Consider the following 18,411-nt stretch of genomic DNA (forward strand, 5'->3'; position numbering starts at 1 on the left):
GCCCCTTGATAACCTAGTTGAATGAAAACTTGCTCAGAATTTACTCACTCTTAGGCTGTGAGTACATTTTCAGCCAATTTTCATTTTTTGATTGTCTATTCCTTTAACAAAAATAGTGTGGTTGTTTATAGTGTCTCAAGCCATTAAATGTAAACAAAAGCCTCCGATTGTTTGTTATGCCCATATGACACCCTCTAAATTTGAAACCCATCCAGATGAAGCCTTTATGACTCTGAGAAAATACTTACTGTAGTGTTTTATTTTGCAGTAAGCTTGTTTTCTGTTGCTGTGTGGTTTACACACACAGCAGTGTAGTCAAAATGAATGGCTTTGCCGCATGTGAAGCATGTCTTCAGGTGTAAAGTGTTGAAACTGGTGCATATTTGACGATTCATGCTGAGTAAAGGTCTCCTGCCATGCTATTTTCAGATTTGCATACTGAGAAAAATGTGTGAGGGGCAGCGCGCTGTGCATGAAAAGACAGGCCTGAGCCATTTTGAATGTGAGAACATTAGGTGTGGACAGCAGGATCTCAAAAGGGAGTGAAAGTGAGAAAGAAAAAGAGGGAAGGAAAGAAAACAAGAAGACCCTGTGCTGCTAATGCTGGCATTTTCCTCTTGCCTCTGCAATCAGGGGTTGGCAAGGGCAGGGCCTTTTCTCCTGTCAAAGATTGACTGAGAGATGGCTGAGCACGTTCTCTGACTCCTGCTCTGTGTGCATGTGTCTGACAGGGCCGTTTGAGCAAAGACCAAAGGTGGGGTAGCACACTCCTGTCCAGAAACCAGTCTCTGGAGGAAGAGTTTGAGAGAGCTAAGGCAGCAGTGGAGGTAAGCCAAAAGTCTCCTTTAAAAATATCTCTAAGCATCAAAACTTAATGGTCATAGTTAATGGGCATTAATATGCATTGTGTTTACACAGAGTACATAAATCCAACTTTGTTGACAGTCATTTTCTTCTCACTAACGCCACCCATCATTACTCAGACATTTGTACTTTAGAATAAATAGAATGGTTTAATTTACACTACCACTATTTGTTGATATTTATACTTGATTTAAACAGTATCTACCATGATTTTCATTTGATGCAAATAGCATTTGCATTTTCTTATCAACTTATTGACAGACCCTAATTGAATCTACAGATATTTTAAATTTTTTCTGTGTTCAGTTTGGAAAGAATCTGTGGAACTCTGTGAAATGTATTTAAATATACTAAAAACTGTGTGAACTGGAGCTGATATAGCACTGTCACATTGGCCAGAACAATCATCCAGTTAATAAAAATGGCTTTCTTGTATATTTCGCTGAACAAAAATATACATTGTGTTATCATTTACTTACCTTCACTTGTATGACTTTCTTTCTTCTGCATCATAAATCCATACAAAGGAAGTCGATGGTTACCAAAATGGTTTGGTTATCAACATTATTCAAAATATCTTCTTTTAATGCTCCACAGAAGAAAAAACTCATATAGTTTTTTTGGAACAACGTGAGGGTGAGTAAAAGATGACAGAATTGTCATTTTACATTAACTATCCCCATAAACTGAGATGGTTAATATATTTTATCTTTTAAAAAAAATGCAAGAAACTTATCTAGGTGCACCCTTTGTTAAAGTTCATATTTTAATATGGCCTTACTTTTGTGGCGTTGGATGATTTGGAAACCGCTTGCTGTCACAAGTACAATGTGATGCTAATTAGCTTCCCTCAATAATTGATTGATTATAATGTCATCACTGTTGCTCATGGAATAAGTTGAACCAATTAATAACTTTCCATCGCTCACTGAGAAAAGAAAATAGGCCAGTCGTGCAGCATCAGGTGGCAGAGGAGACGGTATTGTACTTACAGAAACTAGATATGGGTAATTCAGCTGGAGACCCTGCTATCTGACATCAGTTCCTGTGCTTCAGTGATCACAACCACTGATGCATTGGAAGAAATTACTCTAAGGCCTGTCACTCAAGGGGGGAAAAAACATTTAGACACAACAAATCTCATTCAACCAAAAAAAAAACATTTTTTTATATATAAAACCTAAATTTATATAAAAAATTTTTGCATTTTGCTTTGGATAAGAGTCTTTGAAAATGCATTTTATTTTTTCAGTCAAATGCACAACATAGTAACCAAAACCTACAAATAAAAATGTAAAATCTTTCATTACAATGTACTTTCATTAAAATGTAATATGTTAAGAGTTCTCACTGCTTAATAGTTTATGTTGTTCTGATGAGTGTCTGCTGTTGCACTTGTAAGAAGCTAGCTATTGTATTACATGTGTTACAGAGGTAGAGTGCTAAGGGCAAAAACATGGGGGATCTGTAAGAACAGATGAATAATGGAGGAGAAAGACGAAGGGCACATCTAAAAGTGAGAGCAGTACTTACAGTACGAAGAACCACTCAATGCAGAATTTGTGCTGTGCACAGAATCACTGGTTGTACTGCCTATTTGTAGCTGGCAAAACAGTGCCCATTACAACTATAAGACTGAGACAGTATTCGGTTTGAAAGAGGGCTGAGAGGGGCGGGACTTTGTGTACAGTAAGTAGTTCTTCTCAAGGCTGCAATGGGAACAAATGGAGGGTTGATCGATTGCACTATCCTTGAGTTTCGATCATTACGGGAACATTGGCCTGCACTCTGAGAGCTGCTCTTCTGCCTCCAGCCCCCCATAAGTAACTGCATATATTTAATATGATTATAAGCTGAACAGAGTCTTGAATTATCCAGAAAGCTACTTTCTGGGACAGTGAGGCTACAGTAGTTTCCAATCATTTTCATTTGTTGATGTCCTGAATGAAGAAATATCTTGGAGCCTAAAATGAATTGAAATGGGGAATCGTCGGGCTGGGCTACTTACTGAGCAGTGAATAAAGATGCAAGATAGATGGAAAATACATTTTACGCCCCGCAGTCTGAAGGGAGGATGTTGGGATGCAGGAAACAGAATACATCTGAAATTATGCTGCTCTATTTAGAAACAGGCGGACAGCGAGCGGTGAATGCAGGCTTTTGGGTGACTCTGTGCTGGTCAGGGCCAAATATAAAACAAAGGTGTGTTAAATGTAGGGATTCATGCTGTAAATAACAGCATCTTTCATGATGAAATGATGTATAATACCTGGAACCTTTTGGACATTTAAGACTTCTTACTTCAAACCAATAATAGCATTTGTTTTACAATATAAGAACAGAATGATCAACCATAGGCTTTGGATTTACAGGAACACATATATGTTTATTCAAAATCCATCTTCTGTTCCTTTCCATCTCCTAACATGTAGGTCAGGATATGTTTCGGATAATGCAAAATGACAGGGATTGGTTTTAACAGCAGGACTTGACAGCTTGTCAATTCTTTTTTATATGCTCAGCAAACCAAACTCCCAGACAGAAAGTTCATGCTTTTGGGAGAAAAATGTTACAGCTACTGAAGTAGCATTACAGTAATGCAGTAACTTGATCATTTCTGTCTTTAGGAATTATTTAGTTAAGTAAATAAGATGCATATTAATTCATAAGTATGAACTGCATTGATTTACATGTGATTTATTGACTCAGATATGCTAAACTGTCAGAAGTTTTTGCTCTAAAGTTTAATAGAAGCCTCACTGGAATTTGTAGACTTTTATGTATGACTGTCATGCTCAAGCTTATTAATTGTTTGTCACGTATGTCTTAGGGGTTTTTATTTTTCTAATTATGAGCTGACCCTTGCTCTCTTTTAGTTAGTAATTATGAATATATATTATATATTCACTTGCTCCTCTGTTAAAGAGTTAGTCTTTGATTTGAGTTCAAATAATTATTTGCAACCCAACTTTCTTCTTTTTTCAGACTTTGGTCCATATCTCTTATATAGTGTTCTGTTTGAATGTGTAAAGTTTTTCTTCTCCAATCTAACAATTGTATTTGATAAGCATTTACTCTTTACCTGTTAGACGTATGCCTAAAACGTGAAAAAGAAATATGTGCCAATGTTTTTAAAAGAATAAACTTAATTCAAGATATATTATGTTCTAAAAAATTATATCTTATGCAGTTTTGATTCTAAATGTAAAAGTTAAAATTTTTACTGGAAAATAACACAAAAATGCTAATTCAGAAATATTTTTCCAATAGAGTTTAGCTAGTAGGCTTTTGTGTACCATCCAAATAGAAATAAAGGTCTCAGACTTGTGAACCAAAGGGCATTCAAAGACCAATTAAAAAAGACTTTCTCACCCCAGTGGAACAGCATGACCTTGATCATGTGTGTCTTTTGGAAAATGAGGAAGACCGAGCACTGACCCCCTTTGGAGCTGTCAGTGTACCAGTTAAAGCCTCTGACATGGCCTACTGAGCTCCTGACAACATCCATCCTTTATTACGCTTATAAAGATGTATCCCACAATCTCTCAAGGGACGAACAATGAAGTTGAGGTAAAAGGAAACGCTAAAGGAAAGATGCCAGTCTTTAATGACACATAATGTCAGGGGTGTTCAGGAATGCTTTTTTCTGAGCTCCTTCAGGGTTGTCATAACACAACACTTGTTATTTTTCATGGATCTTTTTCAGTGTTTGTGACTTATATTACAACAAAGCAGGTATTTTTAGAAACAGACAAGGTGCTTTGCACAAAATAGGTGACCAAAGTTGATAAAGGAATCGTTCACTTCAAAAAGAGAATTCACTCTTTTCCATGCAGTTACATTGAATTGTGACTGGAGCTTTCAAAATGCTTTCAAGATTGGTGAAAAACTGGGGCCAGCTGCATAAACATAACCACTATGTTAAAGGGGTCATGAACTGCCTTTTTATTATATTGCACTGTTCTCTGAGGTCCATTTATAATGTAATGAAGATTTATATAAAAAACCCATCATAATTTAGAAGTAAAAGGCTATTTTCATTACTGTTTTGACTCTTCTCATCAGCCGTGGCAGATTGTAGACTTGGAAGTAAATACCCACTTTGTGTTGTGTATGTTTGACAGCCTACATCCTTCATAGATGGACTGTGCTGTGATTTGGGTTAAAAACACATAAATACTCAGTACAAATCAAACGATTAATAACAGTTACTTACACTTCGGATCCAGTAATCCTGCATTGAATTATGTCTTGTCTGTAAATGAATCCGTGGTAAAATGAAGTGGACAAAGGACCATGTTCTTACTTATGCAGTCTAGCACTTCATTAAAAAGAAAGTTTTGCTGCTCTTGTTATTTACCTACTTGCGTGAATCAGTGGGTGGGGCTAAATAGGCAGTGATGTAGAAGCAGGCATTGTTCTTCTTCTGCAGAGGCGGTGTTTAGCCACACTATTACGTCATAAAATTTTGGCAGATTGGCTTTAATGTAAGCTTGTTTTAGACTAACCAGAAAGTTTTGAGTTCTGAAACGTACAGATTATTTTTATAGCACATTGACCTCTTGTATGTTGAAAGATCAAGGGAATTTTGGTTTATCAGGTTATCACCCCTTTAAGATTGTGTATTAAGGACCAGTTTGACTAATTAGCAGTTAGCCAAGAGTTAGTTAATCAGTCTTACTTTTCTTATTCAAATTGGACCAATCTACTATTTTGTAAATCGGTTTAAAATGTTATGACTATGAAGAAAACAAATTAGATGACTAACTTTTTAAGACTAGTCTAAGTAGTTTTTGCAACCATCCCCTGGCTTTGTGAACCAGATAAGAACCATTTAATTGAAAGAATCTGATTCAAAAGAACAGTTCATGAGTCAGACCTCACTATTACATACATGAATAACTATTAATGATTTTCGATGAAAAACAACTTAAATTTTGAGAATGTTCCTTAGACAAAGTTATTAAGCTCAAAAGACTTGGAAAATATTGTGCTCAATATAGTGTTTCTTAATATTTAAAAAAAGCTTTAATTTACTCGCTGCAGTATGTTGCCAAGTCATGGAGATGCTGTGTGTTTCCAAATATAGTAAGGGGCGTAACATTTCCATTACACCCTTGAGGTATTCAACCAATCACAATGCACTGGATAACTGGCCAATCACAGCACACCTCACTTTTTAGAGCTTTGTAAAAAATCGATGCGTTTCAGAAATGCAGAGCAGAGAAGAGCATCAATGATGCACAGTATGTGGAAAATAATTTATTTATTTTTCTGCATCGTCATATGACCCCTTTAAACATATTTATTTTAGTTTCAGTTTTCTAAGTTCTTCATGTAATACTACTTCCAATTTATTTCAGCTTTATTTCAGTAAAAAAAAAAAAAGAAGAAAAAAAATATTTTTTGTTTTTATGGTGCTTTGTTGTCATTTTGGATATTCTTCAAATGCAACTTTTGTGCTCAAAGTAAGTTGAAATCACTTGAGGGTGAGTGAATTTCTTTTTTTAACAAATGTTATGTTGTTACAGTTAAGAGTGCTCTGTGATTTAGAAACTGGATTCAATCTGGATTCAAGAAAATATCTTTGATGTGTTCAGTGAAGATGTGTGCTGTGAAGTATGTCCTTAACGCAAATTTTCTGGCTACTAAAAAGTTCAGTCAAGCAGTCTTTCTGTGGATGAGAGATAATGAGTGTTCAACTTTGACCTTTGACTAGTTGGACTCTCTCTGTGCTGAGCTGTTGGGGGGAAAGAGGGGGTGGGTCATCCAATTACCGTAATTGGCCACTTAGTGAAGCTGTTGCCCATCATAAAACACGGAGGGCCATTTATCTCCTCAACAAAAGCTGTGTCATTGAACAAAATAACATCTCATCATCTTTCAGTCACACAACATTCTTTGAAAACCCTCATCATAAATACAATCTCTGAGGGAATCGTGCCACAAAGGCTTTTGAAAAGCAGATAGCTGTCTTACAGCAATGCTTTTATAAGTGAATATGAGGCGTAATGAAGGGATACTGGGACTCATGACCTATATCGATTGGTAGGTGACTTTTGATTTTATAACACATGGCAGTGATGTGTGAGGTTTTGAGCTTTCAAGTAAAGACATAGTATTGTTTTTTAACATTTTAACAATTTTCCAAGCATTTTGTCCTTCTGCATCAAATCAAAGTGTTTCGGTGCACTCAGTTCGCTGACTAATGCTATGAGCAAGTAATTTTTTTTGATTAATCAAACCCTTAAATGAGATTTGCAAATGTCCTAGATGGCTAAGAGCTGAATGATTGCTTGCATGGCTGTGTAAGTCTCCTCTTGCCATCAATATTCATGCACAGTGATTCATTATTCAGATTACAGAGCACAGAGAGTTCAGAGGCATGTTGATACAGATTTGAGGCATTCATGAGAGTGGCACACCTGCAGAGACTCGACTAAAGACTAAGATTTACCCAGAGCTTGATGTTGCGGAGGCAGAAAACACATTTTCGCTACAAAGTGCTCTTCTGGACACTGTGGAAAAAAAAGAACAAAAACAACAACAAAACTGAAACTATAGCAAATTAATCAGTAACAGTTTTGGTGACTGGTTGCATATAAGCATTCTAGTTGTCTAAATAAAAGTTCTGTAAATGAATGAATTTGGAGTACAATGTGTTTCCTGTCCTGTCCCCTGTCCCGCGGCATCAGAGAGGCTAAGAGACAGCACTCCAGGAGGATAGCCCATCAATTCAGTGACAGCAGAGACACTAGGAACCTGTGGCAGGGGATACAGACCATTACGGACTACAAGCCGCCACCACCGACCTGTGACAGCAACATCTCTCTGCTGAATGAGATAAACACCTTCTTTGCTTGCTTTGATAAACAAAACAGCACCTCTCCACAGAAGACTCCACCTCCTCCCGGCGACCAGGTGATGACGCTGACCCCAGACAGCGTGAGAAGATCCTTCAGCAGGATCAATGCACGCAAAGCTCTGGGTCCTGACAATATTCCTGGGCGTGTACTGAGAGACTGTGCAGCAGAACTCACTGATGTCTTCACAGACATTTTCAACATCTCACTGAGTCAGGCTGTTGTTCCCACATGTTTTAAAACTACCACCATCATTCCAGTTCCGAAGAAGCCATCTCCATCCTGCTTTAATGACTACCGTCCTGTTGCACTTACTCCCATTCTCATGAAGTGCTTTGAACGGCTAGTCATGCACCACATCAAGTCTGCCCCCCCCCCTCCCTGGACCCCTTACAGTTTGCATATCGGTCCAACCGGTCGACCGATGATGCCATCGCCACTGCCGTCCACTCAGCACTCACACATCTGGACAAAAAGGACTCATATGTCAGAATGCTGTTCATAGACTTCAGTTCAGCATTCAACACAATCATCCCTCAACAGCTCATTTACAAACTGGTCTGGCTGGGGCTCAATACTTCGCTGTGCAACTGGCTGTTGGACTTTCTGACTGGAAGACCTCAGGCAGGACGAAGGAGATTGTTGTTGACTTCAGGAGAGCGCACACTCAGCACGTTCCTCTGACCATTAACTGTAGAGAGAGTGAGCAGCACCAAGTTCCTGGGTGTGCACATCACAGAGGACCTCTACTGGACTGAAAAAACAGCAGCAATGGCCAAGAAATCACAACAGCGTCTCTACTTCCTCCGCAAACTGAGGAGAGCCAGAGCACCCCCCCCCCCCATCATGTACACCTTCTACAGAGGCACCATCGAGAGCATTCTGTCGAGCTGCATCACTGTGTGGTATGGCGCCTGCAACGCGTCCTGCCGAAAGACTCTGCAACGCATAGTGACAGAAGCTGAGAAGATCATTGGAGTCTCTCTCCCCTCCCTCCAGCACATTTACAGAACCCGTCTCACTCGCAAAGCCCTCACACTAATATACGATGACATGCACCAGTCACTTTGTGCAGCATTGGTCTGCTCACTACCTCCCTCAGCATGGAACTGACGTCATTCCACTACCTCATCAGTCAATTAAATAAAATAACTGCTCTTGCAGCCCTTTGTCACTTTAATCAGACTAAATAAGTAATAAATTTGCACTCTATCTGCCATGTACCTTGCACTGCTTTATTTAACTCTATTTTTAAGTTTATTATATTTTACATTCCCTTATTGTATAGTTGTATCTACATTTTATATTTGATCTAGATTTTTAAGCTCTAATGCTAATGTTATCTGTATGCACCGGGGGTCTGAGAGTAACACAATTTCGATTCTCTGTATGTATGTACTGTACATGTGGAAGAATTGACAATAAAGCAGACTTGACTTGACTTGACTTCGTATTTTAGTATCTTTATAGTATTTGGAGTTTACACCAGTATAATGTTTACATTTGTTCATTTAACAGACACTTTTATCTATATCTATACAATTAACCATAGTTTTGTGACGTTCCTGCTCATTAGATTGATTATATCCACTGTTAATATTGATTTTTGTGATAAATTTAAAAGGTTTACTCAGTTATTTAAGAGGTCAACTCTCCTTAGATGAATATTATATGATAAGTTAAATAAATAAATAAATAAATCAATATTATAAATCCTAATGTATATAAAAAAAGTAAAACATTTTTATATTTTAGGAGAACTGTTTTCATACATAACAGTGCCAACATTTGTTTCTTATTTTTAGAAGCTATTTTTTACAGCATAGCTATTTTTTCTGACTCATTTCTCAAATCCCTTTCAGTCAGACACCGAGTTTTGGGATAAGATGCAGGCAGAGTGGGAAGAGCTCGCTCGCAGGAACTGGCTAACAGAGAACGATCGACCACAGATTCCCTCTAATGTGTCTCCTCATGAAAAGGTAAAGGAGAAACAATTCAAGCAAATAATTTAAACAAATATTCATTCAAAATTGTGATAATAATGATAACAACAATATTAATACTACTACTAATAATAATAATTATTATTATTATTATTTAAAAATAGCTAATTTATCATTATTAGTATTACTATAATTATTATTCAATATGTAAAATCTTCACAATTTTTTATTTTTCTTTTTTTATGTTTTTATTAAAATCCTCATACATTTTGGACTACTTAATTACATCCATAATTTCTTCCTCAGGGGTACTACTTCCACACAGATAACCCTTTCAAAGACTGGCCAAATGCATTTGAGGAGGGGTTACGCAAGTCCAGAGAGGGAGACCTGCCTAACGCTGTACTTCTTCTGGAAGCAGCTGTACTGCAGGATCCTCAGGATTCGGAGGTGAGCGACTGGACTGATAAAACAACAGCAGTCGGCCAGGTACTTTCATCAAATCAACGTCTGCACAGCTTGAAAACATGTTTTGCCAATCAGACTACCGTCATACCTTTCCATACAGTGATAAGCAGTTAGGTACGTTCTTGCCCACACTGAACATTTTACAGATCATGGCATGATTAGCCAAGGCAGGGTTATGTTCTCACTAATTTTCAGTGAGAGCTCTGTATTAGACATTGTACTTGACAGTGACTGATGGCGAGCCATTAACACTCCTGTAACTGAGTAGGGTTCCCTTTTTTTCCCAAGACAATTTAATGATGTAATACTTCAGTTAGATCCCAGAGAGGATTATCCCTCTTCTCCTGGAATTACCCCACCTCTAAATGATTGTGTCTCCAAAAAAGCTGAATTTTTTCAGATGATATTACAAAGCAAGTGGCATTTCGGGGAGATTTTGCTTCTATCATAAGTACGCTACAGTATATTCATTGTACATTGAGAGCGCAGACTCAGCAAACCATGTTAAAATATTCTATAAATAAGACTCATTAATAAACTTTCTGTTGTATTCACAAACTGTGGCCTTGTCACAAGGGTTTTGAAATGCAGTTTCCTCTTACACAAAGTTAACAAGCTTATCTTCTAATAATTAGTCTTAAGCTCCGTTCACACCAAGAACGATAACTATAAAGATAACTATAAAGATAATGATATTAGCGTCCACACCAGAGAACGATATCGTCTGTTTATTCTGAGCGCACGTGCGTCTGCCGCTTTAAATCCTCGAGCTCGTTACAGCAGAATGGATTGTGATTGGATGTCAATGTTTATATCGTTCATCAGCTGGAAAAAAATTGTTCTGAAAATGATTCCAATGATACCGTTTCTCTATGCCTTTATCGTTATAGTTGTAGTGTGGACTCTGCTATTCTTTAATATTGAGAATGATTTTTAGAACTATATCTTTATCGTTATATTTATAGTTATCGTGCTTGGTGTGAACGGGCCTTTACTCAGTGTTCATAATCCCACAAATGGTTCATTGTGGAATCGTAGCATAAATATTCAGCCACATAATTAATGATACTTGAATCAACATCCTTAACTTTAAATATTTGTCTAGCAATATACTACATCCAATGATTCATCATCTTCAAGAAATGGCAACACAAACCCATTCAGTTCCTCACTAGCATTGTGTCCTATGTCTGAGCCACAGGCCTTTGAGAATGAATCATTTCCCCCAGGTTAGCACTGTAGCTCGCGCACAATAGAAGCTCCTCGCCGGAGTCAAGGTGATAACCCCAATGCTCATTGTTCAATACCTATTTTCTTTTCAGGCTTGGCTGGTGCTGGGTACCACGCAAGCAGAGAATGAGAATGAGCAGGCAGCAATTGTCTCCCTCCAGAGGTAAGGAAGTATCCCTGCATGAATCATATGCAAATGATTTACACAGAATGATTGGCTCATGAATTCAAATGTGTTTATGGCAAAAATCAAGCCAAAGCAGAGTTAGCCAGGATTGCTTTGTACTAATACTGGATGTATCGTTGATGATTGTACCATCAATGTCAAGTCAAGATTAAGGTTAAAGAAATAGTTCACCCAAAAATTAAAATTAGATGAAAATGTACTCACCCTCAGGCCATCCAAGATGTAGATGAGTTTGTTTCTTGATCAGAACTGATTTGGAGAAATGTAACGTTACATCACTTGCTCACCAATGGATCCGCTGCAGTGAATGGGTGCCATCAGAATGAGAGTTCAAACATCTGATTAAACCATCAGAATAATTGTAAGTAATCCACACAATTCCAGTCTATCAATTAATGTCCTGTGAAGTGAAAAGCTGTGTTTGTAATAAACTACACATAAAGGTGTATTGACTAAATTGTCACTTCTAATTGTAACATAAAAGTGTTTCCCCCAGTGAAAAAGTCCATTCCCTGTTGTTTTCTCACATCAAAATCTACTAACATATTTGTTTAGAGCTGTTTTGGACCGTTTTGCTTTATCTGTGCATATTTCTCTCCTGATTCGGACGAGATGACTTTTTTTACTGGAGAAAACAATATTATGGCTAGAGTTAGCAATGGTTTGAAGTTAAAAATGTCTTGATGGATTTGTTTATTGCAAATCCAAATATTCATATTATCCCCATTCAGAACAGAAATGTTATAAGCAATATAAAAGACCATTCAAATTGAAGAAGGCCTTGAGTCGGACACCTCCGTGTGGTTGTCTGTGACACCAAATGAGACGAAGCTCTCTGCTGTGCCCTCTCCTGCTTTAGATAAAGAGCTACTGTAATAACCTGGTGATCCAATTAAAATTGCATTTCATAAGCACAGAGGCCTTTGGGAGATTACATTCATTTTGGATAGAACAGCCAGCCATAATTTCATACAGTGTTCCTCTGAGCGACCGGGGTGAAAACTCCAATCTATGTGTGTTAATCACCAATGACACTCAAAGCTGTGTTTTGGTACCATGTATCCATATCACTTTTGAATAGAGTGCTTTTATCATGTCTGCCTCTCTGATATTATCTAACATAATTTGAGATGTCATTTTAAAATGGTGTATTATCTGTGGTTGGACCACACAGTTGCTGCAGTTCACATCCTGTTCGTCCTAAATAGAATGCAAGATTAGAACTAGTAGAGCAGAAATTGTGTAGAATTACAATAAAACTCTTCCACATCATAGTGAAGTTTGGAAGCAAAACTTTAAATGTCTTTTTTGACTGTTATTTGACAGCTTTTGTTTGAAATATAATTTTTTGTATATAATGTAAATGCCTTGACTGTTACTTTTGAACGATTTAATGCAGCATCCTCGCTGTTAGATTTAAATGTGTTTAAATCCAAAACTGAAATGCGTTAAAAATAAACTAACCTCAGGTTCATGTGATCATAAATGGTGAAATTACTTCCTTTTGACCTTCAGAAGTCCAAAAATGCAGACTGGAATTTGCCTATAGTGGTGTGTTCCACAAAACGTACTCCTAAGTAATATTGAAGTACTCTTTTCAGTACATAGTGTCAGCATGTGAACTGGGACAAAGCTGGCATCTTATTTTGGCAGAAGGGTTGGGAGGGGGTGAGTATACTTTTATCTAAATCTGATTAGATCAGATTAGAACTGAAATTTCTGATGGATGTTGCAGATAAATCATTAGCAATGTGCCCTGCTTTTGTTTTAATGGACAGCAAGAGAAATGTTTTTACTGACTGTCATTAAGACAACCTAGTCAAAGGCTTTTATTTGGCATCGTTACATTTCCTTTTTTATTCTTTGAATCACCTGTGTAGCAAGTTAAAAACAATATCCAGATGTCAGCCACTCCGTGTTTTTTCTTACACTAATAAAACAGGGAACATGACTTCCATCATAAACTGAGCAAATGATTTATTTTGGTTTTATGAAATATGTTTAGATGGTCTCCGTGCAGACACACAAGATGACACAAGGATTCACCCATGAATTAAAACCAGCACTAATCAGGAAGCATCTGCCTCTCATTATGTTGGCAGACAGCTAATTAGTGTCCATCAAAAGCAGCGGTTCTTTAGATGCTTCTGTGTTGTATGTGCGTGCAGGTGTCTGGAGCTCCACCCCAACAACCTCCAGGCCCTCATGGCCCTGGCAGTGAGCCTGACCAACACGGGCATGAGGCAGGAAGCGTGTGAGGCGCTGTTGAGCTGGATAAGGCACAACCCCAAATACAAGCAACTTCTGAAGAGCCGCACACACCTCCAGGCCTCACCTGGTTCACGGAGACCCTCCTACCCTTCCGCAATGGGCTGGTATGGTTACAAATAAATCCAGTGCCATGTAAGAAATATACAGCAGCCCCTAAAATTTCGGATTCAAGTCAAAATTGATACATTTCATTACTGTAGAATCAAAATATTGTATAAACAAATTATGCTAACCAATTTAGAACTGGCTTCAAGTTTGGCCATTTTTGCAGTTACTTTAGACCAAAAAAAAGTATTTTATTAGCGGATGCATGGTGTCAGTCCCCATCATGTTCAAACACGTGTCATAGCAGAATATATCATTTGTTGTATCATTTCATAAACAATTAAACAATAAACAATTATTGTGCATATATTTGCAGTATATGAATTCACAGATATAATTTTTATACCAATCCCCATTAATCCCTTCCCAAACTCCCCTCCGTTTAAATTAAAAAAGTTAAAAAAGTACTTTTTATTCTAAAACATCCAACAATAAAACATTTTTCTACATCAAACTTCAAAAAATTAATTAATAAAAAAATGTCCTGCAAACCTTTGTAATTGTACACAGAGACTTGAAAATTTTACTGTCACGTCAAGAGGATGATGGCCATTTATTTTAACTATTTTCTTAACAAACATGTTTTTGTGACATGCCACTTCCGGGGAAGCACATTATTTCTAAATTGTCTAAAATAATCAGGTGTTGGCTGTTTGTGCTGCCACAATCGATCGTATGACATCAAAGTACCACGAGAGCTATAGAGCATCTCCCTGCTTTTGAATCGCTTTCGTGGTTTCAAAACCTGGTTATTTTAGGCAATTTAGAAACCCTGTGTAGAACATGTCCCTGATAAGTGGCTCTCCTGGTCACCTTGCTAAAGTGACAGGTTTACAACTGCACTCCATGTTGCAAAAATCCCTACTTTCTTGTGCATGTAGCACTTCAATTCCTCTTAAATGGAATATTTTTGGTACCAACAACTTAAATCTCTCTCTAGAGAGCCACTTTCCTTTTTTCTTAGCTATTAAATGACACCTTTTGATGATGTTTCTGGTAGGAACGTCCCTGAAGGACAAAGCCTCTGAGTCTCTGCGCTCTCTCCTTTTTTTATCTCCAGCCCCCTGCTGCCCGAGGTGAAGGAGCTGTACCTGGAAGCTGCCCAGAACAACTCGGACACGATCGACCCAGACCTGCAGACAGGGTTGGGAGTGCTGTATAACCTCAGCTCTGAGTTCAACAAAGCAGTGGAAGCCTTCAACGCAGCGCTGTCAGTGCGGCCGGAGGTAAATCGACTGACAAACTGGGGCTAAATCACACAGAAACACTCCCTAAAGGCAGAGGGCAAAGGAGAGAGGGAGAAAAAGTCACCGAGGCTTAAAAAGTGTCTCTGAAATCTTTGAAACAGTTCATTTGAAACTTGAGGGGAGCTTTACCGTTCATGATCGCTGACTCCAGAACCCTGTGGGTCACCTTGTCGACGATTGATGCTTGCTAAGCCAAATTCTGTCCCCCTGTGTAGACTGCATTTACACTCAATCGAAAATCCTCCCCATCTGCTTGACTTGGTAATGTCTGCTTGCCTGCTGGGGGGCTCAGAGCGTGAATGCGATGAAAGATAATGGCAGTGTAGAAGGGAAACTCTGATATCATGCTTCTTGTGACATTAGGAACAAGGCAACTTCTTTGTACCTCTGTTTTACGCAGTGTCACTGTACTTAAAGGTCATATTTTATCCCTAAAACAAAGATCATATCTTAATGGTATTAAAAATCAGTCACATGTAAATGCATAATCTTTGAAGCACAGAGAGATAATTATTTTGATCCATGACACTGAGCTGGAGGGGATTCTTCTTGCCGTTGGTGTGTTCAGGACTACCTGCTGTGGAATCGGCTGGGGGCGACGCTGGCTAATGGAGATCGCAGTGAGGAGGCTGTGGAGGCCTATACCAGAGCCCTGGAGCTCCAGCCCGGCTTCATCCGCTCACGTTACAACCTCGGCATCAGCTGCATTAACATGGGCGCTCACAGGTTTGTGACAGAGAGTTGAACTTGGCCTGAAAATTATGGAAAATGTATCCCCCAACTTTTTGTTTAAATACTTTGACCCTGAGGTTCTGGAGGAATAAATGCGGCATAATAAGGAAACATTTATTTCTTGATTTATGGGTGTTTCTTCAACTGCCGGTACTTTTGTGTCCCAGGGGTTGGTTTTTTAAAGAGGTTTTTTGTTTGTTATGAGAGCCACATTAAATGCCTTCAGAGTTTATTTGAGCTGCTTTTCAAATGCATTTTTAAGCATATTGTATTATTTTACTCTTGGCCCAAACTTATTTTTAATCTTTAAAATAAGAAACTCTATTATAAAATGATTATTAATTATGATTTAGACGAGCCTGAAGTTTATAAGTTATAGATTTGCACAAGCCATGTAATCATGTCAACAGATAGATAGATAGATAGATAGATAGATAGATAGATAGATAGATAGATAGATAGATAAGTACCCATATTTGTAAAGACACCCTTTCTATTGATTTAATTGTTTATTCATTTCAGGGAGGCAGCCAGTAATTTTCTGACGGCTCTTAGCCTGCAGAGGAAGAGCAGGAGTCGGCAGCTTTCGCACCAGGTCATGTCTGGAAACATCTGGGCGGCCCTGCGGATAGCGCTGTCCATGCTGGACCAGCCGGAGCTCTTTCAAGCTGCTAACATAGGAGACCTGGACTTACTCATGAAAGCTTTTAACCTGGATATGTGAGCGAGGTTACCCTTTACCATGGAAAATATCCAAAGTCCTTTACGAGAAGAACTTTGTCAGAAAAGCAACCTTTGTTTCACAGAGCACCTTTACATTCCTGAGAACTGAGTGCTGAATGATACAATTTTACTAGATTTGCACATCAGTTTACTATTAACCTAAAGAGCACAATGCCGGGTGAAGATTGTACAAGTATGCCTTAGAGAAAATATCAGCTAGACCTGCAACGTAACAGAAGGAATCAGAGGACACCACAATTGACTAGAGGAACGCAGACTATAAAGGTGCAAGAACAACATAAGCTTGATGACTTGATTAGATGTACTGTACTGCGTAGACTTCATGTATTGGTTCGACTGCATTCTTTATTTGAGATGGTGGGGTTATTATAGATTTTAAAGGCACTTAGTTCAACCCTGGACACTCCTCACCTGATCTCTGCTGCATCATCCCCTTTATTTCCTGAAGCTTGCAGACCAGATTAAAAAGCCTTACTTATCTTGCATGTAAAATAAATAATTGAGATGTTATCGATATGATACCAGATAAAAGCCATTCCTTGCCATACTTTGACCTCTCGATGTAGAAGTCTGTTTTCCATCAAGATCTTTTTGTGAAACATACCACGTCTTTGAAATGTTACGCTGATTATTTCACAAAATTCGATGCACTGCCCCTTTTGCCACAGTTATAAGCCTGGGATTGACAGGAAAAAAAGAAACTGCCCAAAATATAAGCCAAACTATTTGTGAATTTCACAGTTCTAAAAAGTAATATTGTTGTTTTTCTCATATTACTTGTTATGGTTCATCTCCAGCTTGCATGATGTTTTATTTTGCTCATCAGTGTGAAGTTGCAAATGCTTAATGTTGCATATGCGCTTGAAGAAAAGTCCTACGTTTTAAAATGCTATGCAATTATTATAATTTTTTTTTCATGCAGCCGTAAGCAGAAGAAAACCCTAAAGTACCAGAAAGCTGTACTTGCTTTGTCACTTTTTGTGTTTTAAGGTGTAACTGGTAGGTAGAAGATCTGATAATCCCCTGTAGATGGTTTATTGTATTTAAAGGGGTACTCCACCCCAAAAGGAAAGTTTTGTCATTATTCACTTACCCCCATGTCGTCCCTAACCCTTAAAAGCTTTGTTCGTCTTCAGAACACAATTTATGATATTTTGGTTGAAAACCGGGAGGCTTTTTTTTTGTCCCATAGACTTCCAAGTTAAATACACTGTCAAAGTCCAGAAAAATATGAAAGACGTCGTCAGAATAGTCCTTCATAATGTAACGGTTGAACTACTTATGGCAGATGGACTATTCAGACGATGTCTTTCATACTTTTCTGGACCTTGAAAGTGTAACTTACTTGATAGTCTGATGGGACAGTCACAAGCCTCCCGGTTTTCATCCAAAATATCTTAAACTGTGTTCCAAAGACAAACAAAGCTTTTGCAGGTGTGGAACTACATGGGGGTAATGATTTATTAATACATGATTAATGACAAAATTTCATTTTGGGGTGGACTATCCCTTTAAAGCTACCTACATTAATCCAGATACATTTGAAAATTTATTTTTCTCAACATTCTGGCATTTCGTCCCCACTGAGGTGCTGCTTTTGTTCTGTGAAAATAGATTTTACAGGATTCTGACGATAGTCGATACATTTAAAAAATGCCACGTAAATTTGTGGAATAAAACTTTTCACATGGCAATGTGAAATGTGAGATATAATCTTGATATTAAATTACTGCAAAAATACAAATTTACTCACAATT

At 38.0% G+C, this 18,411-nt stretch overlaps 1 protein-coding gene across 6 annotated transcripts in view; it reads left to right on the forward strand.

Annotated features, from left to right (window-relative positions):
- LOC132161197 (PEX5-related protein-like) overlaps positions 1–17,201 on the forward strand; it is a 75,634-nt gene extending 58,433 nt beyond the window's left edge. For 4 of the 6 annotated variants that reach the window (XM_059571078.1, XM_059571080.1, XM_059571079.1 and 1 more), the window contains 8 exons: positions 732–827; positions 9,590–9,706; positions 9,977–10,159; positions 11,461–11,531; positions 13,724–13,930; positions 14,992–15,157; positions 15,747–15,904; positions 16,433–17,201. In XM_059571078.1, coding sequence (XP_059427061.1) covers positions 732–827; positions 9,590–9,706; positions 9,977–10,159; positions 11,461–11,531; positions 13,724–13,930; positions 14,992–15,157; positions 15,747–15,904; positions 16,433–16,634 — 1,200 coding nt within the window. In that variant the 3' untranslated portion in view covers positions 16,635–17,201. The remainder of the gene's footprint in view (positions 1–731; positions 828–9,589; positions 9,707–9,976; positions 10,160–11,460; positions 11,532–13,723; positions 13,931–14,991; positions 15,158–15,746; positions 15,905–16,432) is intronic. The other 2 variants (XM_059571081.1, XM_059571082.1) reach the window with 1 other exon arrangement.
- Positions 17,202–18,411: the final 1,210 nt, after the last annotated feature.

Source organism: Carassius carassius, chromosome 17 (genome assembly GCF_963082965.1).
Source record: "Carassius carassius chromosome 17, fCarCar2.1, whole genome shotgun sequence".
NCBI lineage: Eukaryota > Metazoa > Chordata > Actinopteri > Cypriniformes > Cyprinidae > Carassius > Carassius carassius.